The sequence below is a fragment of the Takifugu flavidus genome, chromosome 22 (genome assembly GCF_003711565.1).
Source record: "Takifugu flavidus isolate HTHZ2018 chromosome 22, ASM371156v2, whole genome shotgun sequence".
NCBI classification, from domain to species: Eukaryota; Metazoa; Chordata; class Actinopteri; order Tetraodontiformes; family Tetraodontidae; genus Takifugu; species Takifugu flavidus.
The window spans coordinates 2,467,593-2,495,302 of NC_079541.1; the positions used below are offsets into that span (position 1 = coordinate 2,467,593).

Here is a 27,710-nt window from a genome sequence, read left to right on the forward strand (position 1 = left end):
GGTTTGTGGTAATAAATAAATGTGTGGTAGCTGTGACTGCACGCAGCTAATCGCTAATATCAAACATTATTGCTAATATCAAACATGTCAGATGTCAGATGAGCTTTGTCTGGATCAATAAATGATCTTCACGACACCATAAGTAGTCTGACCACACCCCCAAATCCTTGGGGAGGGGGCCCAAAAAGCAGCCGGAACACCGATGGGGGTTCCTGATAAAGCTTGCTAGCATGTCACAACAGCACTGACAGGTTTTGAAATGAGCACTCCAAGGTTTCATCCTCTCTGGTAAATCCGGTGGCGCCGTCATTAAAAAATAGTCGGCGGAGAACAAAGTGTTTCCTCGAGCAAATGTTTGCATTTATTTATTATTTCTGGCATTGTTTTACATACAGTAGTTCAACCCGCGGCTGGTTTTTTTCTGCTGTTGTGAAATATGCAACCAGTCGTGCTTTCTCTGATCCAACTTGGAGATCACGCTTCAGGCTACGGAGTGCATGTTAGCGTCTCCACGTGGGAGGTTTAGAGAGAGGTGTGGGAGCGACGGAGGCATCTTCGATGTATGAGACAAAAAAAGAGCGCACCCTTCCCGTCTCCCTGGCTCCTCTTTTCTTCGATATATTGGGATAATTAACCAGCTGCACAACAGAAGAGATACTCTCTTAATGCAAAGTAGACCATCAGGATTAATGGCGGCGTGACTCACGCGGGACCCCGCTAGCATCTGTCCATTTGATTATAGACTTCTGCTGCAAAGATGTAAATGATCACTTCCTGGTGGTAACGTGCAGGTTTTTATTGATGGTTTCAAAGGCACTTTGCGCCTCCCGGTTTTGATATTTTTTAGAAGGAAACATATGGTGCCGAATTATCAGGACGCATTTAATGACAAATGCGGTGCAGAACAAACAAAACAGGCTGTTTTCTCCGTCTACCTGCAGCTATCAAGAGAGTAAAGAGCATAATTACATTTTTGAGAGAGTTTTTGGAGCCTGCCGACAAAAAGAGGTTCTGTTTCATCCAAATCACAGGATTCCTGTTGTGCCTGAAAGCTGAGCAGCGCCTCCGAATGTGCGCGTGCAAGTCACAACTATTATTAAAGGAGACCCCGCGAGGATAAGGTTTGACGTCAACGCTCTTGTGGGTGTGATTAGCTCGAAATAGCTTTAACCAGAGCTGAGAATGGAGTCTTCAAAGGAGGGCGATTGTGATCTGGACCCGGAGACGCAGCAGAAAAGTGACGGAGAGATTTCCAATTTTAGGGCAGCTGACAAGGCGCTAAAAAGAAAAAGGGCAGCGCACGTGGATGCTTTAGGTCCACTAGATTAGCTCTAGACTAGTTCTAGAGTTCCTTTGATTGATAACTGAGGGCGCCTGATCAGCGTGATGGTTCCGGAAGGACCGCGCCCATTTTCATCAGCTGTTCGCTAATGTTGTGCCACGATACGGCTTCAGAACTGATCAACCTCGCTTGTGTGTCGGAGTTTCTTATCCTCCTCGAAATAATCACGTCTTTTTCTTTGGCATCCGCCAGCTGCACCGAACCTCCCGGTGCAGATGCTCTTACAGATGTTCGCCCCTCAACGTTTAAGTACGGAACATTAAATCCATTTTTTTTAACGTGCTTTTCCATTGTTGCTAAATCAGCATTAACTACACACTTTCTGACTTTGAAGAACAGTTGCAGCGAAGAGAAATGCTATGCTAAATGTGACGTTTCTGACTTTTTCTGGAATATTCTGGGGTGATTCTTGACTGGTGGCTGCCAGGCCTCAGGTAATGTGTAGCATTTCACGCTAATGATTAAAATGCTCTGTTTTATCTTTTGTCCCAAGTAGGCTCTTTTATTTTCAATGTCTTTCAATTTTCAGTCCTTTTTTTTTGCTGCTGTGCCTTAACAAGACAGAGATAAAACGCCACTTTTCACGCAAACTGTTCCCCTAAATCCAAAGAGAAAGCGCACGCATGATTGATGACCCCCTTTCTAAAGATCATTTCAGAAAACAAAAATATTCACTCCTCGTTTCCCTTCACTTCCCCCCTGCAGCATGCAGCACAGCTGTATTTCTATGCCGCAGCGGTCGCAGGAAAGATATTAAAGCCTTCGGGTGGAGTTTTTTTTTCCTTGCGTAGAATATGGATTGTTTGAATAACTCGTAGACGCCATAGACGGTGGTCTCATTGTAAAAGGCTCTTCTGGAGAGACAATTACTCCTCTGGATGATCCTCAAGTCTACAGTTTTAACTAAACATGCGAAACAATAAACGCTAATTCAGATTGATGCAAATCTGGGTCCTAATCTAGCATTTTGCCACGAACAGCCCCCCCGGGCACACTCTGGGTCCTTTTGTGCAAGAATCTACTCAAGTGCTTTATTTATGTGTGTGTGTGCGACAGTATTCATCAAACCGGAAGTCCGTCGCCTGATTCTTCAAACTGGGATGTGTCACGACTGCAGAGCGGGATTACGGAGCTCTGCGGCCTCGGACCTGTGCGGATCATTTTCTTTATGTCACTTGTAAAAGACCCATTTATAACTGTGAAATTCAGTCAATAAAGTCAAATGCCCTTCCGCGGCCTTTCCTCCCTCTGCAGAGCGCATCACAAAATGTCACAATGCTCTCAGAATATCCGGCGACACTCCAACGCAATAAACAAGAATGAGCAGGAAAATCAACACCTGGAGCTCCGGCGGCCAAAATAACCCACTGGATTAAAACTGTTGCCTCTTTTCTATCGCTGAGGGTCGACAGCCTTTTCTCTTCCTGCTGTGTGGACGCCTGATTCCTCCTTCGCGGTCCTCCTTTTACGACCCCTTCAGAGCACCCTCGGCTGCCTTCACGAGGTGTAAAGTCACCGCGGTCAAGCTAACGATTCACTGTTATCGAGATCCAGGAGGCAAAACTGAGGAGTCAGCTCTGACGTCGCTCCACCGCTGCCGCTTTTATCCCCCCCAAAATGGCTTCTGGAGAGGTTCAGGAAGGACAATAAGACTCTTAAACTCTTTTCACGCACAAAAGAGGCACTTAAAATATTCAGGACAGGGTTTTTCTCCAGCGGTACAAGATCTGGCGTTCGACAAACCGTCACCGCAGGAGGTTAAATACACGGACAGACGGCGTGCTGGAGTGTTTTTCCGTGTCTCTGTCAGTAGCCATATTCCACAGTCGGGATAAAGCGCGGGGCAAAATGCTATGTTATGTATATGTGTAGCATATTTTGTCATAAACACGCAGGCATGCTCTGCAGGTGTGTTTACACAGGCTCCAATTAACAATCCAAGTGTGTGGTGAGGAGGTCAAGGTCTCCAAAACAAGAAAAGAAAGCATTTGGACGACGGCACTACGGGGACTTATTTCACCTCTATTTAAAAGATCAAATCATATCTTGTCCCTTTTTGGAGCTAACTGCTCCTAGCAAACCTTGTGAAAGAAGAAAAGTTGTGGATGGAACCTCAAAATCCTGCAGTTTCAGCTGTGAGGAGGAACGCAGCCTCACAGGCTAAAAGAGGAGACCGTTACCGTGGATCGAAGCGGGCACTTATTCCAGTTTAACTACCCGGAGCCAATGTGGAGCTGTTCTCTAAATCTTTTTGAGTAGATGTGAAAAGTTCAGCATTAGCCCTCGCAGCGGGGTTTAGCGCCAACATTTTGGATGCAGAGTGATGTAGCGGAGCGGAGTTTCTGGCTTTGATTGGAGCGTGAAGTGGGTCCTCGATGCTGCAATCTGCACCGATGAAAACAGGCTAATATTAACTGTTGAGAAGGAATAAATATACAAGCACAAATAAAAGGTTTCTGGGGTTCTACAAATGTTCCAACAGTGGAATTCTCCTTGATTGGTCTTATTCTGCAACATAACATCAATCTTTAGTGCTAGCAAAGCTTGTGCCTCATCCATATACTGTTGGTCTACGGGGTCAGAGGTTAAACCAGAGGCTCACCGTTAGCCCTACAGTCAAAAGTTTTGCTTTAATTACCAAAAAAATGGCATCTGTGAGCATGTTTGTGTTTCCAAACATGTAAATAATAGCTATAAACCTGTCAACATGTGGGCCGATTTTACGGTCGTGGTCCTGGCAGAGAGGCAGAACACCAGAAGGGATAAAGTTCTATTTCACGTTTATGAGACAGGGTTCGCTTGTCCGAACAGCAAAGCGCCGCTAATCTAATCTTCTCGTAATGCGGCGGGATCTTGCAAATGCACAAGCGAGTCTTTTCACCGTCTCATCGCCGACCTCCATCTGCGTTACGCAACACTGACATACACCAGCTGGAGAGGGGGCACCAGTGACGGGTCAGCTGATCCTCCCCGTCCCCCTAGCATTCCATGTCATCTTAATTGGTGGAAGACAGATGGCGCGAGCAGCCAGGAGGACTCCCAACACTGGGACGCTAGATGGATGATGTCAGACTCCTGAAACGGCTAACGGAGCTGTTTAACCACAGTCTGGATGATGGAGATTCACAACTTCTTGTGCTCTTGGAGGGACTTCCTGAACCACTTTGACCCCAAGTCAAAGCACAGGTTGCAGGTCGATACAGCCGAGGAGAACCAAACCCAGGACCTCCAACTGTACCTCAATGCCAAACCCCTCCACGGCCTGCACAAGCTATTGAGAGTCAGAGTGGGTTTAAATCCTCGTGACCACTGCGTGTCACACTTGTGATGCAAATGATGTCCCGTTACTCAAGCTGGCTAAGAGCGGAGACCATCTGTGTCCTGTGTTATGGAGATTTATTGTGGAAAAAATGACTCCGGAGGAATTATCGTACCTGACCAAGCCTCATTATTTGGTGATTTGAAATGAAAATGGGCTTTTCAAATGACAATTCTTGTAAAATTCCATAGACAAAAGGAGAACTTCCAGAGAGAGTTGACCCTGGAACCTCCCTTGGCCAGATAGCATCTGTTGGAGCTAATTGATGAGGGGAGGAGATGGAGGTGGACTGGGAGAGAAGGGAAAGGAACAGAGGAAGCCCTCAGATTCCTGAAGTCTCCAGGGAACGTGTGCTCACCTATGAAGGAGGCAGAGCCGAGCCTTTGAGAGGAAACACCCTGAGCTGCACCATCTACAGATGTTCCAGAATGAAAGGAGCGACACGCGGCGGCGAGGCCACAGGAACGCCGAGCAGGTGGTCCGACCCGTGCTCCCATTTACCCACATCATTGCACATCCTAACAAAACAGGATGAAAATGAGAACGTTCACAGTCGAGCTCCTGTTCCCCCTCGCCGCCGCGACGCGCGCTGAATTAAAACATCCTGCTGGTTTTTCCCGCTGTCGGCCGACGGAGCCGCGCTCCACGCGGGCGGTTGTTACGACGAGGAGCGAGGTGCTTTTCCGTCCGCTGCGAGACAGAACTGTCAGCCCAGGCAACAAAAATGCAACCAAGGCAGAAATATAACAAGGGAACTGCACTTGCAGTGATGGAGAACATTCTGTTGCTACTCCTGAAGGCTAAAAACTCCGGAATTTTCAACGAGTAAAGTCAAAGGAGAACCTGGCCACAACACGGTTGCATGAAGATCCCGTCTAATCACATGCAGATGGAGTTAAACCAGCCCTGCGTGCACGGTCTGTGCATGGCAACACTTTTTGGCTGACGGATGAGGCGCACCTCGCTCTCCAAGGCTGCGGATAGCCCTGCCTGACCTCCAAGAACATCAGTTTGTAGAACATTGTGTTAGAAATCCTCTGGGGATCTGAGACCGGAGCTCTGGAGCTAATAGGTACAGCTATCCATTTTCTCCCCTGCCTGTGCCTTCTTCCTCATTTCCTCCGCACTGCAAAAAATGTCCCTTTTTAAAAAAAAAAAAAAGGCGCTGACATGCGGGATGCAGCTCTCGGTGAGGGGCCACAGTTTGGATTTGAAGTGGAAAGATGGAGGAGGAGGAGGAGGACTGTTGGTCACCAGGAAAACATCTTTAGATCCAGAACTTTAACCCTCTTTTCGACATCGCCAGCTCATTATTTACAGCTAATTAAAGAGTTGCAGTTGCACGAGTTGGCCACCAGGGTCCCCGATACAGGTGTCCAAAAGGATGTCTTGGAGCCAAGGTTCCTCCTGGCCCTTGGCTGTGTTATAAATGTTATAAATGGAGGGATTAAAGTGGAAACATGTAACTGCTGCTCGTTCCAGTGATGTGGGCGCTGATGCCTGTGCTGGCTGAAGGCGCATGTTGCTAAAATGCTACTTAACTTAAACATTGTGCATGATTCAGTTATTATGATGATACAGTTTCAGGGCCTGACTGTGGTTTGCGGCTTCCGCCACCAGCGTAGAAATACTCCCCCTTTGTCAAAGCTGGAGTTTTATGAACCTTCGGGTAACCCTTTTTAATACTTGTGCTATTTTTGAAGAACGAGCCTTCGGATTTGTTTAACTTTTAATGGTTTCCAACCAAATGAGGTGAAACTCTGCATCCTGTCGTCACGTAATCAGGATTCCGCCTAACTTCCATAAGCAAAGGTCATTTTGGACTAGTTAAAAAACAAAACATGTCCTATTTACCTGAACGCCTCAGACCACACTGATCAATACTAATATTTCCTGAACTGTTCCCAATCAGAATAAAATACAACCCTGTCAAGGATGCCAACGACCAGACAGCCATGATGACGCATGTTTGCTGCTCTCTGCCTCAATATCATCCTATAAATCTACTTCTGACACTCCTGCGTGTGTGTGTGCGTGTGTGTGTGTGTGTGTGTTATGGCGGCAGAGCTCAGGACTCGTGCGTGTGGACACTTTTTGCAGCGTGCTTCACCTCCAACAGAAGAAGACATAGAGGAGAGCAGGCTTCGGAGGGGGGCGGGGCGGGGGTGTGACTGACGGCTCCTCTCAGCCAATCAGAGCGCGGATGCTGCGAGGCTCTCGCTCCTTCCTCGGCCGCCATTGGCTGCTCTCTGGAGAGTCGGAGTCCGCTCGGATATTAATGACTGCTGAGGAGACGGCGGCGCATCTATGTGGTCCGCCTGCCACTCGATCGGGTGGAGAGATGCGCACACGACAGCCGCGGTGAAGACGGAAAAGGGAAGGGCACAGGGAACGCACGCATCCCGCCGCAAACCAGACCTTGGACTTCGTTTCCTTTGAAAATGTTCTGCCGTGGATGAGACACTTGAAGTGATTTTTTTTTTTGGTCCGCCAATTGCGTAAAAGCAGAAGACCACATACTGTTGACTGGCTTTATGTTGCGCGCTGGGACTCTCGTCGTCATCGGAGCGACGCGCTTGATGGGAATATAGACAACAGAGCCTCGGCTGCAGCCTCCACGGCCCCGCGCGTTCATTTGGTGAGTTGATGCTCGTTACTTTGGGCAGATCTCTGGCATTCCAGGCATGTGGCTCGGTGGCGTCTGCGCCAGGCGGCTTCCAAGTTCACGCAAAACGCCTGTTTTCAGAGGTCTGTGGCTCCCAGTGTTTGGCTGATTCCCATTCACTCTCCTATAATTACAGAAATGCTCACATGTTGGGATAATTGCGCTGCTGATTTGCGTCGGCGCCGCACTTGACGCAACTGTGCAGGACGCGCGCCTGCCAAAGTGAATTCACGGATATGTGTTCTTTCTAGACCCCCCCATAAAATATCGGATATCTGCATGTGGGTGCTTGAGGAGTTAAGAATTAGCAGTTCCACTTCCCTTCTCCTTCCCCCTCCCGGTCCTGCTTAACGCGCGCACAGCAGACACGTCTCCAAGAAATCCACAGAATGGTGGCCACCCCCCCACCCCCTGCCCCACTCTCTCTGCTCAACCTTCCTGTTGAAAACACAGAAGTCGTTATGGAAGTGCGGCGTGTGGCGGTCCGACCGCGGAGGAACAACAAACAATCCAAAATGGGAAAAAACCCCGCATTCCCACCTTCATTTGTCCGATTTCTCCATCGGTGCCTCACCTGCCTGTGTCCGTAACACCCCCACATCCAGGGACAGAAAGGAAAGGTTCTCACTAATCCCCCCCCCCCCCCCCCCCCCCCCACACACACACACAGCCTCCCATTTCACTGCGCGTCACCTCAGCAGATGTAGCCATTACTGATGAACGCGTCTCCGGCATTTTAACTGACAGGCGCAGATTGGAGGACACGCTGCTGTCGTTTCTCCGTGCACTCTTTTCATCGCTCCCTTCCGCGCACGGACGGGGAGGTGTTTTCATGTCCTCTGTCGTGTGAATGACTCACCAAAAGCAGCTGCTTGCTGAAGTACCAGAGGAGAGTCGCCACGGCCTCGCGGCAAGACCCCCTGCGCGGCCAGGGACCCCTCAGCCCGCCGACGACCCGCCGACGAGCCCGGGCTCATGGGGGGTGGTTTTTTTTCTCCACCCTGAACATCGACCATTATTGGCGAAGGCGACTTGTCAGGGACGAAAATTAACAAATTCACAAACATGTTTAAAATGAAGCTTCTACATTGCACCCCCCCCCCCCCCCCAAAAAAAGTCAGATAACACGATGTGCTGGTTTATTAATTTTGGTGTATTTGTTCCCAAGAAATCGATTCCCTCACATGTCCACACTAAGTCATACAGTTAAACCTGGTGGCTTTGCGAATTGCCTATTGATCTGTGTGTGAATCTGGGAAGCAGAGGCGGGAATGATTCGGAGGGGGGGCTGGCAGGGAAACGGTCTCGCGTCCGCAGTGGCCTTGTGAGGGCTCGGCAGCACAGCGTGGGCGTTCATTTCTCTTTGGCTTGTTACTGCAAGGTGAGTGGATGTGTGGGTGCCAGCCGAGCGGCGTGGAGCCCAAGTGGAAGTTCAGTGAGACGACCTAGGACTGGGGGGGGCAAACCCAAACGAACGCGGGCGGATCTTGACCCGCGTGGCCGAGCAGAGGCTCCCCTGATAGCGTCGGGTTCCTAAACAAACAGGGATCTATTAAAAGTGAGGCTTGGGGGGGGGGGGGGCACGTGTGAGGTGGATGGTCTCTTGCAGAAAATGATACAAAGGAAAGAGACAAAGGGACGCGAGCGCGGCTTAATGGCAGTGTCCCTGGCATTTACGCGCGCCCCGTCCGTATCAAAGGTCACAGCGGGATGCGACACTTCCTTTGTATCAGTGACATTTATTTTTTTGCATTAACATATTCGCTGTTTAGCCGGCACGCGGCTTCAGTGCGCACGGACGTTCCAGGGAGGCGCAGTAGGGGGACGAAAAGCAGGAATGCTGGATAAATGTCAAAGCAAATAAAGGATTAATTAGTCCGCTCTTGATGGCGGGGACATATGGCCGCTCTGAGAGCGGCGCCGTTCACCTGCTCGCCATTCTGATTGATACGTACGTGGAGGCTTTGTGCGGAGGAAGCCGCGGCGGCTCACGCATTCTTGTACGCTAGCAGCAGATGATGCCTGCGGAAATATGCACATAAATATAAAAGGCAATTGCAGCCTCCGGAACCCTCCGGTGGGAGCGGAGGTTTTCAGAAAGTTCCGCGCCCGTTCTTCTGCGTCGGCCGAGCGGAGACGGCAGGCGCAGGCCCGCATCCAACCTTGATGAAGTCATAATAAAGAGGAGCAGTGAGCAATAAATGCGTCTCAGTGGCATATAATGATTGATTCTGTCTGCCGGAGGAACGGATCCTCTGCAGGCCTGTGGCCCTTTGACCAACCACATTATTCACATAAATATAGATAGCCGCATCTCGGCGCTGCGCACATGTCACATTGGCACCTGCAGATTCAATTTGGCTTTGACTTTGAGGGATATGCTGCTGGTTTTCATACAGTGCCCCCCCCCCCCTCCTCCAAACACACACACAGACTTCTCACTCCTTTTATCACCCTGGCCTGCAGCTAACTGCCGAGCTTTATGCTATTTTTTATTTAATTTTTTGTCAAGATTGGGTAAAATTATGCCGAGGCGGGGACGCTGACCTTATCAGCCGCGACGTTGGGCCGAACACCCAGAGTTGGTTTTAATGGATGCGGCACGGTGGGATTCAGACACGAGAACCTCGCCACGCTCTTTCTACTATGGAAGCATTATGCGAATGTGCTGGGAGATGCTTGGTTTACTCCCGCCGCTCCCTCCTGTCGTCTGTGGGCGGGCGGGCGATGCCGCTCGATAGCGCAGCATGTGAGTTCTCTCTCGCTGGGCCCAAGGGCATGTCTTGGCCAGGGGAAGGTCCGAGAACCCAGGAACACGGGTTTCCTGCGGTTAATTTGCAACATTGATTTTGCATTAACATCGGACTAGGTGCTGATTCATGACCGTTCTCTGTTTTCCACACGCGCACTTCCAACAGGCTTGATTATGCATACGCACGGATGCAGAGGCCTCCTTTTAATGGACTCCCCCTTACTTATGGAACGTATAGTGATAAATCACCGAGGTGAGGGGCCGAGGGAGGGACAGGAAAAGCCTTTCGGGTCCACCCACCGACTCAGTTTATCTCGGAAGTCTGTCCGAGGTTGGTGGTTTGCATCCGCCCGAAGAGTTTTAAAAGAGCTCAAAATTGGCGATTTTGCATCAAGGAAGCCTAAAAAGCTCCACAGTTGTTGCACTGATATGGCACAGTTACGCCTGAGTGTGTCTGTGGTGGGGGGACTGGAACAAACACAAAAATGTCTTCCGGGCAATTTTCCATCACCATCCCCAAAGATTTGTTGGGCTGTTTCAGCATCAGCGCACACCAGCAAAGGCCGGCAGCGTTTCCGCCGACGAGTCCGCACGCGAATTCGCCACATTTGGTACCAGTGACCCAGCGAGATCGTGTCAGGTAAAAAAAAAAAGAAAAAGCACGCAGAGTATAAGACAAAGGGAGCAGCGTAGCTAATCTGCTAAGAGAGAACCAATTCAGAGACGGCCACATCCAGAAAGCTACCCAGGAGCAGAGTTTGGGACTCAATGTGAGCATGTTAGCATACACTCAACGAGATACCGAGAAAAAGTCGGCAGACAGGTGTAGCACGGGGTTCAACACCAGCAGGACTCCAATAATGAAGCCGAAAGTCTACAAAGACCAAAAGATATGCCTTCTGTCTGGAGTGCTCAGGTGGATCCTGATGCAAATGAGGACCATATGGACTCTACGGTGGCAAAACGCGCGAGGTTTATTAAAAGAGATACGGGGGGTGGTACCATCCTGAGATAAAGCAAATGAGAAAATGAAGAAACGAGCCAGCCGGAGAGGAGGGTGGTGAAGGGTAAAGAAAAAGCCTTGTGAGGGTTATTACTTGTGGATCAAAAGTCCCAGCGAATCATTTCTACAATACTCGGGCTATTCTCCTGGAAGAGGAGGCGATTCGGCTCTGCCCTACTTTCCACTTACAACTGACCTTTATGTCTTCCACCCAGTTTTACCACAGTGAGTCGAATGTCTACCTTTCATCAGACGGCAGTCGAGCGCCTTGTTACTACTGCTTAAACCGCGCAGGCCTCCTAATCATCGCCCCGAGGGCCGGGACGCTCCCCAATGAAAACCTAAATCAAGACTTATTAGGGATCCTGTGTGGCCCTTTGCAGAACCACACAGGATATCAGGAATCATCGTCCGCCGCCCGCGTCAACCCGGCCCAGGCCCGGTCACCTTTGAGTCACGTCTGCCCGAGTTAGCAGATCCAGCCGGGCCGTTCAGTGTCCGTTCATTAATTTAAAATGGTCATATCTCATTGGTCTCTAATCAAACTGTACTCGGGCCATTACTGTCTGGGATCAGACCCAGTTTTAGTAGAACGGACGAGACCCAGCGGGAAAATAAGTGCAAGATGTTGCCAAGATGTGAGTGGAAAAGCTTTTCACCTCGACTAAACCTCTCGCGCAGCCTCGTCCCACTTCGGGTTAATCGTGAGACTTGATTAACGAGCAAACTCTTCCGTGTTTGGCACCTCTGTGATGTCGTGTCCTAATTGCTGTGTTTTCAATTTCCGGACCGCAGCGCCACCTGAGAAACGCAGCTCGCCACCTCTCCCTTTTTTTGTGATTTGTGATCGTGAATCACGTTGCTTATTTACGCAAACAATTAAGAGAATGATTGTAATTTGTAACATCCGTAAAAGTCATGTCTTTCTTTTCCCTGCAGCCGAGGTGTCACTGCAAAAATGCTAATGCTAGTGTTCTCTTAATAATCAAAGATTAAGCTAGTTGTTTACCGCAACAACTCACTGAACCGCTCCACCCAGAAGCATCCCTGCGGAGGAAAATTGCAAACAATTTTCATTATAATAAGTAGAAATTCCAAAATCGCTGTAAAGTCAAATGTCATCGTAATGAGGAGCGAAACATGGCTAACGAGGACGAGCTACATACCAGCTCCTCATGGCGGTGCGTTGACACTGTTACCTCTCCACAGATCCGAAGGTGGAATGTCAATAATTAAGCAGATTTTATGTTATTATCTCATTTATATGTGAGCTCATTGAATAGCAAAAGTGAACACAGTGTCTCTTTCTGCCCCATGGCGACACAGAAGCGCAGCTCGGAAGGGTTTGATATGGCCGCCGATGTATTGGCGCAACATTGGGCCACGCAATTAATGTTTTCCCCGAGAGTTGGAGCTGCTGAGAGACAAAGCTGATGAGAAGAGCCTGTTAGTTGTAGTGTTCACCGTCAGGATTAACGGCGGTGAAAGTGAAAAGCCCCGTGGGTAAAACTGTCAGCCTGCTACTGTAATGGAGGTGCTTAGGAGACCGTAGCTTGAATGATTGCCCCCACCTCCTTCTCGTGACACATGGGAGCTCGCGTTAGCTCCATGACTGAACACCTTAGCCTGACCTATAAAAGGCTTCCCACAAGCAAATGTCAAACTTTGGGCCTAATGCGTCAGCGCGGCTCAACGTTAGGAACCCGGACATCCAGTTTCAGCCCCTCTAGGTTAAACCACCAGCTGTTGATTGTGTAGCTTTCTCTCGGCTTTTCCAGGCACAGATTGTGAGCATCTGCCTTTGAATTAGATTCGTCCCACCCATTCTAATTGTGTTCCTCTTTGTGTGACACCTAGCCAAATGCGACATAACATTATCCTCCAAAGTCCTTGTCGGCTTACGCCTTTTCCCCGCGTTATTCTTTTTTGATTCCTCTGCTTTGTGGAGTTGGTAGGCTGAACATTACGCAGCTATGACTGGGGTCACCACAGGTTAATACACCGCCGCTGACACTTTGACAAGTTTCTCTTCTGGCAAGTCATTCCGTCCTCCAGATCTCTGCGTTTCCTCCTCCCCTCTCGCTCCACCTCAATTACCAGAGACTGAGCGGCGGATTGTGGGAAATTAGCTCCACATTGTAGCTCTGCGTGCCTGCGTGTGTTTACGTGTGTGTGTGTGGTGGGGGATTTAAGACTGCACCTCTTGCTAATAGGTTAGTACAAGCTCTGCGTGGACTCAATAGTCGCAGCAGTCATGGTGCAGGTCCCCGAGAATAAAACTCATCAGGCCCCACACAGTTGAGGAAGAGGAGTAATTTAGCTGTTTAACGGCCTGTGGATGATGAGGACGGTTCATCCAGGACGATGCAGGTCGGGGTGTTTCTATAGCGCCTCTAATGGAGGTGTGAGGTGATTAAATCTCTCCATTAGGCGTAAGAAGCTCTGAGGATGTTCGTCTGTGTCCTGTCAAAACATTTTCAGAGTTTTATTACGCGACCGTCTCGCCTTGACTGTCTTCATCCCGCAGTGTTTCGTTATGTAAGCGAGTCATCGACTTAAGAACACTCCGCGCAGACAGCGAGCGCGCCCGAAGACTCGGTACATTTTACCACATCAGACACATTTCCACAAAATATGTCACTTCCCATTCAGTCAGTTTCCTGCTCAAGAATGACTTCCTCTCAGCAGCGACTCGCCGGCTCCGCGGCTGACATCTAGGAAAGTGTAAATCAAACCTGATTAGCATACATTTGTGTGGAATATTTATCGCTTGATTTCTGTGACAATAGGAGATGTGCATTATTTAGTTATCAGAGTCCCAGAGTGAAATGTATTTAGCAAAAAAGAGGAATAGCAGAGAAAGAATGCTAATAGCCTGTATGTGAACACCAGTTTTGACTGAATTAGCAGGGTGTAGCATCAATCCACAAAGCCTTTTAGCATCCAGAGTCACTTCCTTATTCAACATGGACTCAGGGCCCAAAACGTGACTGAGATAGTTCACTGTAAATTCTCCATTTTGGGGTTCTTTAGCCTGCAACAACCCCGGAAGGAGCGTAAATACAGTAGATGGCAGAATGAGAAAAGACGGGTCTTTCCAAAAGGTTTGTGTTTGAGTTGGTATTGATCCTACCGGAACCTTAGCGTTAAATTTTAGCCGTGAAGTCAATGTGCCACTGTTCCTTTTAGTAACCCCCCTCCTCTCCTCTTTTCTCTCTTATTCCTCCATCTTTCTTCCTCCCATCAGCATGTCTTTGTTGTATATTCCACACACAACGAACACCATCAGTTTGATTCATTTTTAGTCAGTTAAACTGATGGTAGCTAAGTTGCAACTAAAGATGAATCGGTTCTTTTGTCTTCCATTCAGCAGAAGTAAACAGATTATCCAGGGATTATTGGCTGGATACACCAACATCTTTTTGCACTGATTGAGTATAAATTTGTAGGGCGACGACTTCAAATCAAGCAAATAACTGCAGTGGATTTTGCCGTCACCGGGTTGCGTTGGAACACAGAGTAGTGGCCAAGAACAGGCTGAAAATATGATGTTGGGATTATCATTAGCAAAATTGAGTCGGCATTTAATTATCAGGGAAAAAGCACCGCGGTTTCTGGCCACGCCACTTTGCAAATCGTCCACTAAAGCCGTCCTAATCTCCCCCCGTATTCTCATCAATATGGGACGACAGACATCAAGATGAAGACAAATCCTCTCTGTGCTTCTCACCCCTTGTTACCGGCACTGCGGTTGTTACACCATTCTCCCTTTGCAGATTTTATTTCTGCCTCCAAAAGTGGCAGCGCTAGACAAACTAACCCCCAAAAATGTGTCCCTGGTGACCCAATTAGCATTATTGGTAAAACAAACAGGAGTTATTAAGCTAAGAAGAAGTGACCACATTTCAGCGCTCATTACCACAGAAGAGAGCCAGAGCCCAACATGAGATAAGACCTGCGTTTCTCGATGCCGCTTTATGGAACTTTGTTTTAAAATAATATCACCCGCTGCCTCCCCCCACCAAAAGAAAGTAAAAGCCTAAAGGAGCTTTTTGCCCCTTAGCCAGGCAAACTGCACTTTTTCTGCCTTCAGAAGGTTCATTTTATTTTTATTTTGAGCCCCCCACCCACAAAAAACACAGACACACCCGTACAAACACACAGCCACCGATGTGGAAACAACATGTGTGATGAAATGAATCCATTTTTTCTTGTGTTTCGCTCTTTCAGCTGCCATCATATGCCCCCCCACCTCCACCATGATTCTTTCCATTTCATCCCCCGTCTCTCTCTTGATACCTCCCCCCGATGTGGCGCGCTTTTGTTGGGCCCCAAAAATATCACAAGCACCATCAAACCCATCTGTTCTGTAAGAGGCAGTTCCGACAAATTACACGGTGCACTTCAGCTGCGGCGGCAGACAATGGCTACGTGAGAAATATGACGGCTCAAAAGATGCGAAGTATCGGGCCAGTTGTTATTTTCCTTCAATCTGTGGCCTGTCGCCTTTCAGAGCAGGCAATTTATAGAACATTTCTACGTCTATTCACATGCTACCAAATATAGGTTAAAAAAAACAAAAACTTTGGACTTTATTCTAACCTTGTTGTCTCTGGAAACCCTTAATGTCAAAATAAAGGGGGAAATAGCCTTAAAATTATCCTTTAAAAGGAACATTTATTTTATTCCGCAGGTTTTGCATAATCTTGTTTGCGGACAAACACAACGTCCCTAAACATACAAATACTGTTTAGCCCCTGTTCAACTGCCTGACCTGCATTTTGCTTTTGAATGCACGTTTGCTGTTTGCACAGGAATTAATTATTCCGGCGCTCTTACGTATTTGCATCTTCCCGCTGGTCGGCTGCTGTGCGTTTGAGCAAACAGACACTGTGTTAAACGTTAGTTTCCATGCACTTCCTCGCTGTGGAGCTCTGTGATTGGCTGCGTGTGTACTTGTTGCTATAGTGACTGCCATATCCCAGTGTCTTTAAGAGGCTTGCCCTGAAGGATAATTCTTAAGCCCTGGGATGTGTGCCATTTAAGAATCTTAATAGAGCCTTCTCTTTAACCAATAATAGCACCACACCGCGAACATCAGGATTGAATGCGATAGACCCCCAAATGAAGTCTAGAAGGTCAAGCACATGTAAATCCCCTTTCTTTGTCTTGAAGGCAGCATCTATAAATGTCAACATGCATCAGTGTGCCTATAACAAATGTCAATATGACCAAATCCTTCTGTTATGAGATTCTCTGAGTGCTTCCATTACCACATTATACTTACACACCTTTTTCCCCCCTGTCTTGTTTGTCAAACACAGGAAGGAATGGATCGGGCTGACGACTCTGGAAGCTAGTAACGACCGCCAACAAGGACGAGGAGATTCTCTTTTTTTTGTGGATACCTAATTCTGTGAGACACTGTCCTTTATGCTCGAGCCCTGTAACATACCCCGCCCCCGAACGGGACACCGCCAGACAGATTTGAGCGATTGGTCATCGCGTCCAAGGGCGTCTACTCAGCGAGATAGTGAGGAAAAAAAAGTGAGCCCTTCTGCAGCTGGTGGCGGAAGGGGTGGTGAGTCAATCGCCTCGGTAGCTGCAGCAAATGAATCATTTTTTGTGAAGTTAACAGCTCCAAACCATTTGATTTACAAGGACCAATTTCTATCTGGAGGGAATCAGTCCAATATGAAGGACGTGTCATTTGTGGATCTCTTTCTTGGCCTTGCCGTGGCCTCTTTTGTTGTGACTACAGAGGAGAGGCCTGATTGCCCGAAGCTCTGTGTATGTGAGGTCAGACCCTGGTTTTCACCCAGCTCGGTGTATGTTGAGGCACAGACGGTTGACTGCAATGATGTAGGACTCTTCAGCCTACCAGAAAAATTACCTCTGGGTACACAGGTTTTATTACTGCAAACAAACAATATCCCGAAGATCGACCAACCACTGGATTACCTGGCCAACATCACAGAGATCGATTTATCGCAGAACAACTTATCCTCTACCAATGATGTCCATCTGGGGAACCTGCCTCAGCTACTCTCCCTTCATTTGGAGGAAAACTGGATACGAGAATTGCCCGACCGATGTCTTGTCGACGTTGCTAACCTTCAGGAGCTCTACATGAATCACAACCTAATCTCCTCCATTTCCCCAAGAGCGTTCCAGGGTCTGAGCAATCTTCTGCGGCTGCATCTCAATTCCAACAAGCTGAAGGTCATCAAAAAGGAGTGGTTTGAACCCATCTCCAACCTGGAGATCCTTATGATTGGTGAAAATCCTGTTATTTCTATCGAGGATATGAACTTCCAACCACTCAGTAATCTCCGCAGCCTTGTTCTCACCAGGATGAATTTGTCTCAGCTTCCTGACGCTGCGCTGACTGGCCTCGATAAATTAGAGAGCATCTCATTCTATGATAATACGTTCCCTGAGGTACCCCATTCCGCCCTCAAAAATGCAAGAAACCTGAAGTTTTTGGATCTAAATAAAAACCCAATCACAAGGTTACAGAGGGGGGACTTTGTAGACATGCTCCATCTTAAAGAACTTGGGATTAATAGCATGCCAGATCTAGTTTCCATCGACAGTTTTGCCATGAACAACCTCCCCGAGTTGACAAAAATAGAAGCCACCAACAACCCTAAGCTCTCCTACATCCACCCTAATGCTTTCTACAAACTACCGCATCTCGAAACCTTAATGCTCAACGGCAATGCGCTCAGCGCCCTCCACAGGATTACTGTCGAGTCCCTTCCAAATCTTAGAGAGGTTAGCCTTCACAGTAATCCCATCCGCTGTGACTGTGTAGTCCGCTGGATGAACATGAACAAGACCAACATTCGCTTCATGGAGCCCGACTCGCTGTACTGCGTAGAGCCTCCCGAGTACGAGGGCCAACATGTCCGACAGGTGCACTTCAGGGAGATGATGGAAATTTGTCTGCCACTCATTTCTCCCGAAAGCATGCCTGGGCATATTAAAGCAAGGAATGGCAGCTCGGTGTCACTCCACTGCCGGGCCTTTGCAGAACCTGAGCCTGAAATCTACTGGGTCACTCCAGCTGGATCTAGGGTTCTTCCCAATACGGTATCTGACAAGTTTTACATGCATCCAGAGGGAACATTCGACATCTATGACATCACGGAAAAGGAGGCAGGTCTTTACACTTGTGTCGCCCACAATTTGGTCGGAGCCGATCTCAAATCGGTTTCGGTGGAGGTGAACGGTTATTTTCCCCAACCCACAGACGGCTCTCTTAAGGTTCAGATCAAGTCGGTGGAGGCAAAGTCCATCCTAGTTTCTTGGAAGGCCGGCCCCAGCACACTGGCTCCCAGTATCAAATGGTACACGGTGTCAGGTGTAAACCACCCCACCACCGCATTTACCACCAGAGTTCCCTCTGATGTTCAGGTTTACAACATCAGCCATCTCAGCACCGCCACTCAATACAAAATATGTGTAGATGTGCGCAGTATTCACTACAGTCATGAAACCAAATGTGTCAATGTCACCACGAAGGGATTAGAGCTGGCAGCCAAGGACATGGAAAAATGGGATGCGGCAGTAATCACCATCTTTGGTGTGCTCTTGGCAGTGATTTCAGTGGCCTGTCTGCTTATTTATATGTCCCTGAGGAACCGACACCTTTATGGGGATATAAGGAAATCCGAATCCAAAGCGTCACTGGCACCACTGGAAACCACTGGTATGCAGTCTCCTTTCTTTACAAAGCTGTGGCTTTCAGGCAAGGGCCTGCCGAGTGGAGTGGAAGTAAATGCCACAGTCATAAATGTGTCTGACAATGCATTTTAAGGAGCCCGGCTCTACAGGGCTCTACACATCGACTATACTGACTGGACAGGGCCCTGGGCTGGGGGGAATGGATTTCAAAGACTTTTTCAAAGGCATACCCACTGCTCGACCCCTGGGCTCAGAGACAATGGCCAAAATATATATTATCTGACTGGGAGGACACAGTGTATAATGGACAGCTGTACCAGTTTCCCCAGTTTCAATCCTAGCTGATGTGGTGGCTTTGTAACAATTACATCAACTCAAGCCAACATCAACAGTGACGGGGGCATTTACTGCAAAAAAACGAGATATATTTCAGTCACATCCAGAATTGCCGGCGGTGACAAGAAAGCGCTGATGGTCAACTCTCTTGTAATTGACTGTTAAATGTATTCAGAGTTGTGGAACTGTCCGTGTGGTCCCAAGCAATACCGTCTGTGCTTTGTCAGAACCTTCATAGACGAGTTAGCGCTCCAGTAATAACACCTGTTTATATTGGGAAGAGAGATTTAGTAGAGTAGATGACAACAGTGACTATGGTGTAAACCTTTTGATGAGATACCCCCCCACTACCCCCTCTTTTATATTTAAAAATGGATTCTTGATTTTTCATGGATATATTGTTATATATTCTATTATGTTGATGTAATGACAATATCTCTATATCTGAGCAGTTTTAATGGGTTTTAAATTAAGGCAAGGAACAGACAACTTTTGATTACAACGTCACATTAAGCTTAATGAAATTCAGCTACAAAATGAGTGTCTAGAGAGCCATTTGCCAAATGGCTGTTCATGCGGCGTAGTTCTCATCACAGTGGCGACAAAGAAGCAAACTCATCGGGATTGAAACTAATGCAGTGGGTCGATCAAAAGCGGGGCGACCGACACGTCCCCTCCTCGGCAACACGGCCCGTCACGCCTGGTAAGTGCCTACAACAAGAACTACGTGCGGCGGTGGGAGGAGAAGGAGGAACCCGAAGAAACGCGTCAGCCACAGTGACACAAGGCCATGCTATCACGCGCTACTCTCCAGGACTTTTAGTGAGGATCCTTTCTCAGTATTTTTAACATCCATGTTTTAAGGAAACATTTCGTTGTTGCTTTGGTTGTCAAGTCGAAAAGCCATTTTTATATTAACTGTATTATATGTGATCAATGGGCACAACAGACTAATTAAAAAAAAAGTGCTATGAAAAAATAAACGTAATTGTTTCTTTTAAAAACAATGGCCTACCTTTGTCCTTTGGTTTTCCCTCATTAGCATTAGCATTTAGGTATTTTAAACCAAAATGCAAAGCTACAGTTTGTATATTGGTTTTTTGTTGTCATCCTCCTTTGGGGTCATGCGGAATAAGGTTTTCCATGATTATTTCACCTGCAACACTGATGGTAGAACAAAGCCAGGCCAAGGACGAACAAAGAAGTTGCTGGCTAAATGGTTGTGTGGTTGTACTGACCCCGAGAAGAAGGGGGATTTAAAAAAACAGCAACAAATGAACAGAACTCATTAGTCGGCTCATTAAGAACATGTTCGTCCTTCACTCGGTCTGGATATAGTCCTGTATTGCTATAGCAACGGTGACACTGCATTCCTGCGACAGGGTGATTAAAAAGAACAGCTAGCCGACGCGGGGAGAGACGGAGCACCGGAGTCGTATTGTATTTGTCTCTGAGAATTATCTGGCACAGAACATTTCAAATGAGAAAGCCAAGAGTGATGAATAGTTGTCAGGGGGCGAGTGACGTCTTGGATTTATCAAACGGGGACTGCCGCTCATACATCAGGCCAGCCTTCAGCGCCGGGGACAGAGGCTTTTAGAGGCGGGCTATCTGTCAAAGACAAAGGGAGCTAAAATATGATGCGGCGCGCTCCTCAGGTAACGCTCAGGTCAGGCTGCTTCACTGCAAATACAGCCGCCAACGAAGCTGAATATACACGCACGCACTCCCATACTGAGGAACATCTGTAGGTACGTACAAGGTCGCCCCTCTCCAGTGCAGTCATTTATCCACCTCACGGGCCTGTGGGAGAAAATAGGGACTACTTTTTTGTATTGCATGCATTGTTTTTGCTAACAAGCTAGGCTGAAACCAGAGCAGCATTTCACACAGAATGAATTTCTTGTATCATTACAAAGTATGCCCGACAGAATCTTAATTACACGTTATGCAGAGGTTTCAATTCGCACCAAAGAAAGAGCTCAGCCATGTACTTTTGCTCTAGAGAACCTCTAGTCCCGGTCAGTGACAGGAGCTCAACCTCATAATTCATGCACAGTGTCATGGGGGCTGGGAATGAGGTCAAGAGAAGAGAAAAATGAGCAGAGCATAGGCCAGCACCCATGAACTGTAGCGAGATGAGCACACCAAAGCAGAAATTTGTGCAACCTTTCATAGCTAGAAATGTCGCAGCTTTGGCCTCGCTGCAGAGAAACACGGCATGACATTCAAAAAAAGGAAAAGATATGAGTTCAGCGACCAAACCTGCTCTTCTAAGATTAAAGCAGCTTGTGGATATTAGCCATATTGTTCGTGTTTTTCCCCCTCCTGATTTGATTACATACTTGAATGAATAAGCTGAACGTTATTCGGGAACTCATTTCTCCCGCTGTCTGTCTCGATATTAAGCATTTCCACAATCTCTTTTTTCCCCACGTTCTCTCTGCTGGAGTTATTCCAGCTCAGGCAGATGTTGGAGGCCGCCTACGATTGAAGAAAAGCTCCTCTGCATTGAAGACTTTCTGTCAACAATTAATGGCGATAATTATGTTTATTTGCCATTCAAATCATTATCAGTCACTCAATAAATACGTTAAAAATGATTTTTGTATGATGGTACCGCAGAAGCTGACATCTTCGAAACTACGGTTATTTCTTGGTTCAATTTCAAAGAGGATATTCTTCTTCACTCCCAAGTGGTAAGAGGCGGCTGCAGACAGCTAACCAATCAGAACAGGTGGCAGCGGAGCCGGGGCTGATCAATGAGGATGCAAAAATGGCCTCTTTAAAGTTAAAAACATCCGCTTTTATTGGCGAACCAAAAAATGTAAAATCAGTGAAGGCAAACATGCTCTGAAAACCTTCAAGAGGCATTGGTGTGACCGCGTCATGTGTCCCGGTCAAGTGACATAAGACAAGACCCAATTAAGGAAATACTAAAAATGCTTTTGAAGCGATGGGAGAAATAAAAAAGAACTGCCAGAAAAACGTTGTTTCATTGAACGCATCAGCAGCAGACGTGCTGTCACCTCGTGGCCTCGTGACTGTTTATCCCCATACAACATGCATCATCAGTGGGCTTTAATTCCCCTCTAAACACGCCTTGCTGTGTATTCCCTAAAAAATGGAGACAGAATGTCACAGCAGATTTGAAACGGCTCGTCGAAGAGAAAATGGTCAAAAATAACCACGTGTGCTCTCTCTGGCTTCCTGTCTCCATTAGCATAACTGTTGAGGCGTCACAAATGTCTGAGCACGCGTGCAAATTTATTAACATAGAAGATGCAAAAACAGCTGCTTTTAGTCAACTGTGGACTAATGTGCACCAGTAAATTCACCCTCCTGCACAGCGACCACAATATCAGGAAACAGGAAGGCTAACTGAAATGTCTATCTTCATAAATAATCCACGCATATTGATGAATTGAGGGGCCTTTTGTAGGCCTCAGTAAAACCCACACCGTGTAGAGCTTTTCTGCTAATTGGAAGTCCCATTTTCAAATATTTGATTGGTTTCCAGGGCGACTGATTGATCGCCGCCTTCCTTTGTCTCAGCTGTGTTTCCTCTATGAAGTGCTGCTGGTGGCGGGGTCGAATCGATGCAAAGACTAATCAATTCATCTCATGAATACGCTCAGTCAGGGAAAACATAAAAGGTGGGAACGCCTTTTTTAAGCAGGGTCTGCGTTGTCAACTTTCCAGCGGTGATGTAGCATCAGAACAAGTCAAGCCTTGGAGGTCATTGATAGCGGGGGCGGCCTAACCACTCACGGTTAGAGTCCCTGCCTGAGGAAAGACCATCTATGTAAATAAAATGTTGCAGACTCCATTAAACATATGGAGGGTGTGAAGCACAGTTAGCTAATAATACTAGCTTCAAAGTAAAGGATTGAAAAGGACGGATAATAACAAAATTCTGCATCGTTCACTTTCGCTTCTGTCTAGATTGAGCTCGAAAAAGCAAGCAAAGCACACTTAGAAGGTTTTCCAGTAGAAATGAGCTCGTGCGACTTCCTTAATCTTTTTAGCTGATGTGCTGGGCTGAAAGAAATTAAGCAAATTGGCTGCAATAACAATTACCAGGAGCAACGGCAAGAAAACAACAATAAAAATTAAACCACAATGTACAGATGTGGCAATAAAGATAAAACATTTAAAAAAAGTTTGTTTGCCAAAGGCGGCGCTGCTAAATACATTTGTCCCTAATGACTAAAAGGGGTATTAACGAAGAATAAACAAAGAAGGATAATTGTTCAGATCGAGTAGCACAGTCCTTTAAATTTCAAAGTTTGACCTCAGCTAAAGCTAATCCAAAGTTAGGTGTGATTATTCTTTACCAATCTAGATCACTTCTTCCTGGTTCAAGTGATTGTTCCGGAGGAGTTTAGCTTGACTCTATGGGAAGTAAAGATCCATTAAAACGGTGATCATGACCTGATAAAAGATGCCTTAAAACCTGGAAGAACTGAATTACAGGCTGCCGATTAAACAACATCCAACAAATTGACTTCAGTCACCAACTCAAAGCCTGTTAACTCGGCCGACTGCAACCACAAGAAGATATTGAATCCTGAGGAGCACACAATGGTGCTCTTGGAAACCTTCAATACAGCAGAATCTAAAAGACCTGAGCTCCAGGAGCAGGGCCAGGGTTATGCTCTGATATCGGTAGCGCATAAATAGACGTGCGTGCCTCAAATCACATTCAGTCATTTGAATTCAGCTCCAATCAAGACGTAGAAACATGCCAGTGATGATTCACAGAAATGGAAACTCCCCCGGAGGTAAATCTCTCAGAGTCTGGACCTGGATATCAACGCAATATTTTGGAAGAAAATGTGCACATTACGATATTACAGACGCCCCCTAGTGGCCAATTGTAAAGTCAAATTGTGCTAAAAGTCTTTTCCTGAAGATCAATGATTTCTTTTCTCAACAGCAGGTTTTTAGGTTATATAATGTGGAAAGCAAACATTTTGCACTTTCTGTCTATTTTAACCTTCAATCCTCCTTTTCCTCTTTGTTTAAATCCACCCTCAACATCGTACATCTTGATCTAAGTGACATTTTCCTTTTACTGCATTTAAACATCACATTTCCAGGGCTCGGCACGATACGTGGTAGGAAAAGAAGCCTGTGACCTCAATAAAACGACGCGGCGTGCGTCTTTCATCGTACCGCGGCGGCCATATTCTTTGATGTAACGATGCCAACGCTGGGTGGAGGGAGCGATAGATTTGATTAGATGGGGGGGTTGAAGCTCGGGAGGGCCATTCAGGGGAGATGAAGTGCTTCACTTTTATTTTTCCACACAGAAAGGTGGACACAGGCTCTTCTTCTAATAAACCTATGTGCATCATTCACTCTGTTTCCGATATAAACTTCCGAAATGAACACACGAATGGCCGCGCCGGACCATCAATCATTGGATGGTGCCTCCTGGAGAACGGCACGCGTCCCACGGCGAGGGTACACAAAACGAACACCCTCCTTTCCTTCATTACACGCTTCTCTGGATCCCAGATTAGGAACAAGCGAGAATGTCTCCATTCCCTTCTTGACAAATGCGTTTTTCCCGCATCGGCTAATATTTGTTTCCTCACGTCGCCCCTCACCTACACGCCGCAGGAATCAGCCCATTCAGGCGAAGCCGTTGAACGGTCAAATGACCGTTTCATCACGGCGATAATTGTGTTTTTGCATCAATTATCTGTCTGGAAGGCGCGGTAGTTAACAGTCTGGCAATCTGCTCGTTCATAATGAATGCACTCGGAATGATGCTCGTGGAGACTGAGAGCTGTTCCTCTATGAAATAAAAGAAACCGCGCAGCCTGTTCAACAGTCTTATGTTAATGCTGGAATTAGCTCCAGATTGTGGAATACCATCACATTTAGTATTGTCTCAAAAACAAATTATTCTCTCTAGAGGGCTTGTTAAAACATTTTTCCTCTTGCTGGGGAGTGAACGAACTTGCATAATTCTGAGAAGACCTACTGCTGATAAAGTTGAAAAAAATGGGAAACTACAGTCGATGAACAGAAGTAAAAGCTTTCTATTTATGCTCGGCGTAACTAGCTGCAGAGAGCGTTTGCAAGTGCCGTCTCATTTCTCTCAGAAGAGAAAAGCTCTCCACGGCCTTCTGAAGTACTTCCAAAAGGACTCGGGTGATAACGAGGGCCTGGCTCTTCTCTTTTCGCGATGCGAGCCATTAGTGAGAAAGGCTAAGATGCAACAATCTCCGAGCTTGGCCAAGAGACACCGGTCACCGGGGTCTCTGCACGCTGGTCTCAATCGAAGGGCTTTAGAGCTTGAGCGGTCGGCGCTCTCGGCTCTGGCGAGGGATCATCAAGGTGAGAACAGGCGTGAAGACTCGCTGAGCATGATCAAAATTAAAGGGAGTCTGAGCTAATGAGGCGGATTCAATCAAAGGAATGAGAGACCTGTAGAACAAAGACTCGAGCCCCAGAGCCCTCAACTGGGAGAAATTCTCAAAGACACATCAGTTGAGCTCTGGAATATATTTTACATTTTTGACAGCCTAATTACCAGCATTCTATTCTAAACACCGCTCCTATAATGTGAATCAATCTTCTAAATGACATCCGTCGGACAGCTGCAAGCCCGCTGACCCCTTTGCTTTGACGACACAAAAGATTTTTCGAAGAACTTGTTCGCAAGACTCATTGTTCAGGTCCGATTTGGTGAACGTCCTCTGGGATTAGAGAAGGAAAGAAAGCCAGACGGCGGGTATAACCTGCAAGCACCTTTTTCATTTTTTGAGCGTCGTAATCACTAGTGTTGTCGCATAAATGTGCCCACCAAAAAACGCGAAAGGATATTCTTTTGCGTGATTAAGTCAGGGATTTAGTTTCGATGTACTTCGACGATTCCTGACTCGTCCAATGACCCCTGTGGAACACTGAGCCTCACTACAGCGGCACTGCCTCCGACACAGGTGCAAGTGGAAAGAACTGCGGGACAATTGACATCCTCAAGGCCATAAAATCTTCAAAGCTTCTCAAATGGAAACATCCCTCCCTGCAGGCTCTGACAGGTTTCAAAACCCAAAAACCACGAGGTCACTCTGCTGACTTTGTGTAGCATTTGCTGGTATTCTATCCATCACGGATGATATGAAACAGCTGTGAACCTAAAAGCATCACATCTAACAAAATACCATTGATATACCTCTCAATACCGATCCCCTCAGACCTCAGCACCATGGGATCCCTTTTCCAGTCCGGTGCTCCTACTCATTACTCATACGGCCGCTTGATTTCTTGGTTTTTTTCCTCCCATTCTTCAGCGGCATATTTTCATAGTTCAGCAGACCAAATTGAATATTGTTCATGATGCATGATATTGAAAGTCGGTGCGGTCCCGAGGGACAAGGCGTCACTTTCGTCAACGGAGTGAACAAACCAGCAAATAGATCGTTTGTTGATGCTCAGAGACGCGCGGCTCCCCGAGCACAACAAAGCACATTCCTTCTATATTTATTCCAACCATTGAAGTGTCAGAAATATTGATGACCCTGGGTGGAAATTACACCGCATGTCGAGGCAGAATAGTGCAGATGCAGGAACTTTGTCTCATCCTCATCAAGCCCCCAGAAATTGCATTTACACAAGCGCGGAGCTGGAAGACACTGTAGCTGTCGAGCTCAATTTAAACTGTCACTCCTCGATGCTGAGCCACCCAATCACCCGAAGGTTGGAAAAGTTCTTAATTGTGTGCTGCAACTTTTTCTCCACGTGCTTCCACTGACAGAACTTCAAAATAAAGATGATCTGGGTTTTTTTGGGAGACCAGAGGCAGAGGTAACCCAACAGTCTGGAGGCTCTTGCCTTGTTTACACTTGCTCTGCTAACCATGTTAGGGTTCTCTAATCCAAAAATCACTTTTCACAGGCCCACACTTGTACCAGATGAAAGCATCGATCCCTGCCCCTCGATCAATTCCTCCATTTCCCCGACTCAAAGATCGCCATCAAACTCTTGGCTGCAAATAAATAAAGAAGGGAAAAACAGGCGGGAATATACAGAAGACGATTGATCAAATGTTTTGGCGAGAGAAGCGGCGTTGCTCACATCAGATTCATTCATTTTCCGGCCCGCTCTGACATTTCCATTTGCGCGCCCCAATTGACAAAATAAAATGCCCACTCCGGGCCCCCGGCTCCATGGTAATTACTCCTCTGCTCACCCCCCCCACCCCTGACACACTGCAGCCATGGAACAGACTTATGCAAACCACAGAGCACCCCCTCAATCAGGGAAGGACGGGCTTTAACTCTTCATTCTGTCCCCATCACCACCGTCGGGTCGTCCATCTCCGACTCTCGCTGCATAGCAAAACAAGTCCTGGAAAAGTGCAGCCTCCTCCCTCCACGCGAAACGGAGCTTTCACTCTGCCTTCCGGTTCGGACACAACTTTTTGACTCCTCCGCAGTCTGGGTCAAGCGGGCTCTTTTCAAAAGAGGCTGGAACCGGAGGAACATTATACAAATTGAGTGACAGGACGGAGGGGAGCTGGGCCGGCCCTCAGTGGATTGGTGAACCCAAGCGACCCTGGGTTTTCTTAATGATGTCTTTGCCCGGCCT

General features: G+C 47.2%; 1 protein-coding gene and 1 long non-coding RNA gene across 2 annotated transcripts in view; one reads left to right on the forward strand and one right to left on the reverse strand.

The window, feature by feature from the left end:
- The first annotated feature begins 6,943 nt into the window (after window positions 1–6,943).
- LOC130519265 (leucine-rich repeat neuronal protein 3) lies at window positions 6,944–20,113 on the forward strand. The gene is made up of 2 exons (XM_057022539.1): window positions 6,944–7,299; window positions 16,406–20,113. The coding sequence occupies exon 2, from the start codon at window positions 16,515–16,517 to the stop codon at window positions 18,900–18,902; it is 2,388 nt and encodes a 795-aa protein (XP_056878519.1). The 5' UTR covers window positions 6,944–7,299; window positions 16,406–16,514; the 3' UTR covers window positions 18,903–20,113.
- LOC130519266 (uncharacterized) overlaps window positions 8,262–27,710 on the reverse strand; it is a 39,152-nt gene continuing 19,703 nt past the window's right edge. The window contains exons 2-3 of the long non-coding RNA XR_008948273.1: window positions 9,282–9,348; window positions 8,262–9,166 (exon numbers count right to left, since the gene is read on the reverse strand). This is a non-coding gene — a long non-coding RNA (uncharacterized LOC130519266). The remainder of the gene's footprint in view (window positions 9,167–9,281; window positions 9,349–27,710) is intronic.